This window comes from Phalacrocorax carbo, chromosome 9 (assembly GCF_963921805.1).
Source record: "Phalacrocorax carbo chromosome 9, bPhaCar2.1, whole genome shotgun sequence".
Taxonomy (NCBI): domain Eukaryota; kingdom Metazoa; phylum Chordata; class Aves; order Suliformes; family Phalacrocoracidae; genus Phalacrocorax; species Phalacrocorax carbo.
In genome coordinates this window covers 32,988,668-32,995,821 of record NC_087521.1, presented here as the reverse complement: position 1 = coordinate 32,995,821, position 7,154 = coordinate 32,988,668, and the positions used below count along the sequence as shown (strand labels likewise).

The following is a 7,154-nucleotide window of genomic DNA, read 5'->3' as shown; positions in this document are numbered from 1 at the left end:
GCGCATGAATAAAGAATTTCTCTTGTAATTCTGTACTTTGCACCCTAGCCTCTCTCCTGAGTCGGTGCGGGACAGTTGCAAAAGTTTCCTAACACTTCCCATGGTTGGAAGCGGTTGCGGGGACAGCCAGCACCGCCCAACTCTCCCAAGACCTGCTGCCTGCTGGCCAGGGCCTCCCGCGCGCAGCCCAAGGCCGTCAGGCGCACAGATGTTGTCCGAAAAGCGGATTCGCTGCCCGGTGTGCAACGAGTCGATAATCACACCCTCAGGAGAGACATTGCTAATTTACTTCAGGGTTGCGCAAGCCTGGCTGCTCGGTGGTTTTCCACAAATCAAGCATAACGTAGCCGGCTACCTCATTATATTTATACAATAGGTCCAGACATATTCTACCTATCCAATACCTACCCATTCTCATCTACAGAGGCATTTGCGAAGCAGTATCTCAGATGCTGTGGCAGGCTTTCATTTCCCAAAGCCCTTCTGCAGGATGAGGCCCATGGCAGGAGCACGGACAGGGCAGGCCATAGTTAAACAATCAGCGAAACCAGAGCCCACTGCATCAGCTCTTCTGCAAAATGCTCTCTAACTGCGCCAGCTGAGCAGGGAGCACCCCGTGCCCATGTTCCCCAACAAAGTGGTGCACAGACACTCGCAGAATCAGCGTTTATTCAAAGACACGATTTATTGGCACCTTGGCACAGAGTAAAGGTCCCGGAGGGGACAGTGTCTCTCAGAGAGGAAGGGCAGTCACCGTCCAGCAGGCAACGGGTGTCTCTGTCGCAAGCCTCCTTGCAACGGCCCCTTCAGCTGCATGGGGCCCCGCTCCCCAGGGCGTGCTTCTTCTGCGCAGGAAAGGCGCAGCAGCAATTCCCACTGCTGACGGAGCTGTGTGTTCTCCGTGTCCAGCGTGCTTGGTTCTGCAGGACCAGCTCCCCGGGGAGTGCCGCCACGCCTGGCCCTGTGCGTGAAGATGTGCACCTCTGCCATAGCACAGCTCTCTGGCCACGTCCCGCTGATGGTAAGCCTGGCCTCTGCCTACTCGATGCTCAGGAAGGTGTCCGAGTCACCTTGCTGCACCCCAAACAGCATCTCAATCAGGAGGAGACTATCAGAAGCATCCACAACCCGGAGCTTGCAGGAGCGCCTGGAGGGCAGCACTGTGAGGCGGCTGTGTCGCGACCGAGGCAAAACCTGCCAGGCAGCACGTACCAATATCTGGAACCAACGTGTGGTTTTCTCCACGTCTAGGTAGGGGCCGGTGCAGAGGGTGCCTAGCAGGCTGGGACCCTGATTTCTCCTCAGCTCCTCCTTGGGGTGGTGGAGGAAGCACAGCATGTCCTTCGCCAGCCGCTCCCTCGTGCAGGTACACACCAGCTCCACGCGGAGGCGGGAGTTCCTTGCCGGCATCTCCTCATCAGTGCCCAGCTCGAGGTGGAAGGCGTGCCCGCGGGGGGCCTGCAGGGGCACGAGCAGGCGGTAGACGGCGTCATCCTCACGGGGACTCCAGCCTTGGCAGAAACTACCCTCCCCAATGGCTGGCATCAGTCGCGGCATGAAACTATTCCTGCAGAGTCTTCGGCAGGTACGCAGAAGTTCATCCACCAGCTCCTCCACCATGACAAATGATTCTGGCACGTCCAGAAGGCGCTCCGCCAAAATTCTGCCCACATCCAGAGCAACACTGGGTTTTCCTTCTTGCTCCTGCCTGTGCCCCTTCTTTCTGCAACTGCCTTTCTTGCTGCATGTGTCGGTCTCATGGCTCCTTCTGCTGAGCCACCACCAGAGCCCAAAGAGCAGGACCAGGACTCCAGCAATGGCCCAGAACTGTCGCTGCTGCAAGGCAGCAAAGAGCAGAGCTCCCCAGGCCACATTGCTCTGCTCCTGGCTGCTCTGCTCCAGCTCCTGCAGCAGCCGAGACATCTCCAGGCTCAGCAGCTGCGCACGTTGCTGCATGCGCTCACGCGTGGCCTCATCCAGCTCATCACCGACCTTCTGCGGGTACCAAATGGTCCCTAGCAGAACCCGGATGAGGAATTCTGTGGCAGCCATGGCCTGCGGGAGGAGGGAGAGAAGGGGTTGAGTGTGGCTGGAAGGGAGGGAGGTGGTGGCGGGGGGAGCTGGGGGCAGGGAGGAGAGGGGGCAAGGCAGCTGGGAGGCAGCAAGGCCTGCGCCCACCCGCGGCAGCGGCATCACCGTGCCCTGCCCAAGGCGCTCCCATGAGCGGCTGTGCCCTCGATGCAGGGTGAGAACCCACCCCACCGGGGGCGCGCGCTTCTGCCCCGGCCCTCGTCCAGCCCAGCCTCTGCCTGCGTGCGCACTCACCGCTGGCCCAGGCTGTACTGGGGCAGGGCGTCCTGCTGGCGCCCCTGATAACCGCCCCCATTGTGACTCGTCCCCTCTGCTGTCACAGGCGCCAGAGCGCATCACGGGCACGCCCGCCGGCCAGCCCCGCCCCTCGGCCCCACCCTGGAGCAGCAACTCACAGCTGCTTCAAGCATCCATAGCTTGATAGCCCAATGGCTCCCCTTACAAAGCAGACAAAAGACCCCTGAAACCCTCACCAAACCTAAGATCCGGTGACATGTGCCATGGATACTGTCAGTGGTTGAGCACAGCTGGGCACCAGGTCTCACCAAACCGCTCAATCATTTCCGCTCCACATGACTGCAGGAGGAGAAAATGACAACAAAATGCAGTGCTTTTCGATAAAGACAGGGAGATCACTCAGCAATTACCACCACTGGCAAAACAGTGACTCGATTAGGGGAAATTACTTCATTAATTTATTACTTTATTACCAATCAACTGCATTACTGGAATCCCTAATGTATACGATGAACAAAGAAAGAGCCAGCACAGATCCCCAGATGAGCTATTAGTGGTGGCAGGTATACCCCTGAGGAAAAGGAGGTGCTGTTTACAGTCGCTAACACTGAGGCCAAGAGTCACCCAGCACTGGGCAGTTTTCCGTGCTAGGCTGCCTGGCACAGTGGCCCATACCTCCTGCATCCTAGAGCTCTTATCTCAGTATCAGCCAGCCAGCAAAGGCAAGCAACCAGCTTCAGCATTCTCTTTGTTCATGGAAATCAACCTATTTCCTTGACAGTTAATAGTTATCAGCAGGAATTTGGCTTTGCAGTTCTTAAATAACAAACCAGGAAGTCTGAGGACGTCTGTTGCAGAAAGCTTTAGCATAAGTGTTTAACAGCTTGGCATAAGATCACAGCATAAAAACCAAAATGACCTGTGTTAGAAGACTGAACATTCTGTCCGCAGTTTTGAGTAACAGATATCTATAGAACTGTAAGCAAGTGTAAAAACAAGGCTCGTCTAATGGTTTCAGCCCTAAGCACAACAGGAAGTACAACCACAATCACATGGTAAGGCATTTCCATGGCAACTGATAACCTTTTCCATTAAACTGGAGTTAATTTCAGGCTATAATCTGCCAAAGGACAGGGAATGCACAAGGACGAAGCAAGATAGCTAACACCATATGTAGAAAAAGGAAATGGCTGAACTGTGGGCGTGATGGGAGTGGAAAGGAGCAAGAGCAGGACTCGGCATAAGAAAACCCTGTCTCAGCGTGTCATGTCACAGGCAGGAAATGCTCCCTGCACTCCATTGCCACTGGATGTCACTACGTGGGTTTCCCTGCAATCGACTGTGTAAATAACGCACGTGCAAGAAGTCTGCATCGCTTCGCTTTCCCTGGTCCCTAAACGGTGTCATGGGTCTCTCCTAGCTTAGGAGCAAAAAGTATTAATTAACTGGCTTACGAGATACGCTGCCTCCATGGTTGCCAGGGCCCTGACCAGCCCCCCCAGGCCTTCCCTCCGCCCTGTCCATGGCCCAGAATCCCCCTGCAGCTCAAACCAGGGCTGTCAGTCCCCGTCAGAGCGACACTTCAGGTTGTCAGTTTCCAGCTTCCCCCAGCCTTGCCTGGCCTGGCCATGGGCTCCGTTGAGCCAGGCCCACCAGTGGGCCACTATCCCAGCCTGGCCTCGGCCTGGCCTTGTCCCCACAGCCCTGAGCTGCAGGTTGACTTCCTGGCCTGAACTCATCCTGCCTCATCACCGTGAACCTGCTTGATGATCTGCAGGCATGAGTGAACCTGCCAAGGGTCTCCAGGCCTGCCCCACTACCTGGGTGGAGGTGGTGGGACAGGCCTTTGTCTTAGCACACTCAGCTCCTGACTTCCAGGCCCTGAGGGAGCGGCTGGCCCTCGCTGTACCCTGGCACAAGTGTCCAGAGTGCCATGATGCCTAGGTTCTGCTGTAAGTCCTTCCCAGGAAACTGCACCCCAACCCCCCACAATCCTCTGCACCCTAATAGATCCTGTTGTTGCGGTACCTGAAAGCTACAGATTAAGTGGCCGTGGGGCAGTCCCAAAGGAAGGTTGAACTGGACCACCAGAAGCCCTCCTGTCAATTTAAGAGCCGTGGAGAAGTGTCACTGCTTGATAGCTGGACCTGTTGGTTTCCCACAACTGCAAACTACAGTGATGACGCCTTACAGCCACTTCTCCACATCCCTCTTGAGGAAAAAGCAGCATTGAATAGGTCTACCACTCCAGCTGGCCCAAGGTCACGGGGAATGTGAGAGAAGAGCTTCCCTAACCAGCAATTTGTTTTAATTAACTAGCGTTCCTTCCTGGGAAAGGTTGAGGGGTTCAGCTGTTTGGAAGGCAGGGGGCAAGATGATCTCCTGGGGCATGTTCTCATTGCCAGAGAAGAGGTGGTCAAGGCGATTCTCCTCCAGGCAGCAGCGCAGGTATCTCATGGTATCCTGCAGCCGCAGCAGGAAATCCCTCCTGCGCCAGCCTGACAGGGGTATGGTGGTCAGGAGGGGCATCACAGCTGTCATCAAGGTGTCGGTGGAAAAGCCTGCGCCCACCGTGATATCGACTTACCCAAGTGAACCGAGTTGATTGTTAATAAAGTAATTTCCCCAAATCGAGTCACCCGGCCTTGTCCTGCCGGGTGGGTCTGCGCTTTCTGGCTGTCAGGGCTCTGGCTGCCTGGGGAGCTGTGAGTTGCTGCTCCGGGGTGGGGCCGAGGGGCGGGGCTGGCCGGCGGGCGTGCCCGTGATGCGCTCTGGCGCCTGTGACAGCAGAGGGGACGAGTCACAATGGGGGCGGTTATCAGGGGCGCCAGCAGGACGCCCTGCCCCAGTACAGCCTGGGCCAGCGGTGAGTGCGCACGCAGGCAGAGGCTGGGCTGGACGAGGGCCGGGGCAGAAGCGCGCGCCCCCGGTGGGGTGGGTTCTCACCCTGCATCGAGGGCACAGCCGCTCGTGGGAGCGCCTTGGGCAGGGCACGGTGATGCCGCTGCCGCGGGTGGGCGCAGGCCTTGCTGCCTCCCAGCTGCCTTGCCCCCTCTCCTCCCTGCCCCCAGCTCCCCCCGCCACCACCTCCCTCCCTTCCAGCCACACTCAACCCCTTCTCTCCCTCCTCCCGCAGGCCATGGCTGCCACAGAATTCCTCATCCGGGTTCTGCTAGGGACCATTTGGTACCCGCAGAAGGTTGGTGATGAGCTGGATGAGGCCACGCGCGAGCGCATGCAGCAACGTGCGCAGCTGCTGAGCTTGGAGATGTCTCGGCTGCTGCAGGAGCTGAAGCAGAGCAGCCAGAGGCAAAGGAGCCAGGTTCAGACGAGCCAAGAGCCAAGCGTCATGACCTGGGGAGCTCTGCTCTTTGCTGCCTTGCAGCAGCGACAGTTCTGGGCCATTGCTGGAGTCCTGGTCCTGCTCTTTGGGCTCTGGTGGTGGCTCAGCAGAAGGAGCCATGAGACCGACACATGCAGCAAGAAAGGCAGTTGCAGAAAGAAGGGGCACAGGCAGGAGCAAGAAGGAAAACCCAGTGTTGCTCTGGATATGGGCAGAATTTTGGCGGAGCGCCTTCTGGACGTGCCAGAATCATTTGTCATGGTGGAGGAGCTGGTGGATGAACTTCTGCGTACCTGCCGAAGACTCTGCAGGAATAGTTTCATGCCGCGACTGATGCCAGCCATTGGGGAGGGCAGTTTCTGCCAAGGCTGGAGTCCCCGTGAGGATGACGCCGTCTACCGCCTGCTCGTGCCCCTGCAGGCCCCCCGCGGGCACGCCTTCCACCTCGAGCTGGGCACTGATGAGGAGATGCCGGCAAGGAACTCCCGCCTCCGCGTGGAGCTGGTGTGTACCTGCATGAGGGAGCGGCTGGTGAAGGACATGCTGTGCTTCCTCCACCACCCCAAGGAGGAGCTGAGGAGAAATCAGGGTCCCAGCCTGCTAGGCACCCTCTGCACCGGCCCCTACCTAGACGTGGAGAAAACCACACGCTGGTTCCAGATATTGGTACGTGCAGCCTGGCGGGTTTTGCCTCGGTCGCGACACAGCCGCCTCACAGTGCTGCCCTCCAGGCGCTCCTGCAAGCTCCGGGTTGTGGATGCTTCTGATAGTCTCCTCCTGATTGAGATGCTGTTTGGGGTGCAGCAAGGTGACTCGGACACCTTCCTGAGCATCGAGTAGGCAGAGGCCAGGCTTACCATCAGCGGGACGTGGCCAGAGAGCTGTGCTATGGCAGAGGTGCCAACATGCCAATAAATCACTTGTTGAACACACAAGCGCTGCGTCCCTGAGGTTCCATGCATCACTTTGCTGGGGAATGCGGGCATGGGGTGCTGACAGCTCAGCTGCCACACAGTCGGCCAACATTTTGCAGAAGAGCGGGTGCAGTGCCCTCTGGTTTCAGTGATTCATTGGGCCTTGCCTTCCCAGGTGGTGCAGGCTAATCCTAGTAGGTACAGCTTGGCATCACGCAGCTGCTCAATCCCTTGCCAACAGTGGGCAGGCTGAGTGCATCAGCAGGGTGAAAGGGGGAAGACTTGTGGGTTGAGAGAGGACAGTTTAGCAGCAAAAGCTACGTGGCCAGGTAAAGCAAAACAAAGAAGCCGTTCACTACTGCCCTGTTCTGCTGAGCAGACCTGCCTTTACAGGAAGCGTTCACCTCCCTGCGGCTTGGGTTACCAGGAAACTTGCTAGCCTTGTACAGCGGCCCTCAGATTATTGTCAAAGAGCCATAGAATAGCTCAAGTTGGAAGGGACCCATAAGGATCATTGTCTCCAACTCCCTGCTCCTTGCAGGGCTACCTAAAACTAAGTCATATGACTA

General features: G+C 57.5%; 2 protein-coding genes across 2 annotated transcripts; one reads left to right on the top strand and one right to left on the bottom strand.

The window, feature by feature from the left end:
• Nucleotides 1-721: 721 nt before the first annotated feature.
• Nucleotides 722-5,281, bottom strand: LOC135314923 (inositol 1,4,5-trisphosphate receptor-interacting protein-like). Its single transcript, XM_064459977.1, is given in 4 exon segments — nucleotides 722-2,055; nucleotides 4,645-4,826; nucleotides 4,916-5,106; nucleotides 5,181-5,281. Coding segments are annotated over 4 exon segments (1,779 nt in total). The 3' UTR covers nucleotides 722-750.
• Nucleotides 5,282-5,467: 186 nt separating this feature from the next.
• On the top strand, nucleotides 5,468-6,511 carry LOC135314922 (inositol 1,4,5-trisphosphate receptor-interacting protein-like 1). The gene has a single exon (XM_064459976.1). It carries the CDS (start codon nucleotides 5,468-5,470, stop codon nucleotides 6,509-6,511), a length of 1,044 nt encoding a protein of 347 aa, XP_064316046.1.
• The last annotated feature ends 643 nt before the right edge of the window (nucleotides 6,512-7,154 follow it).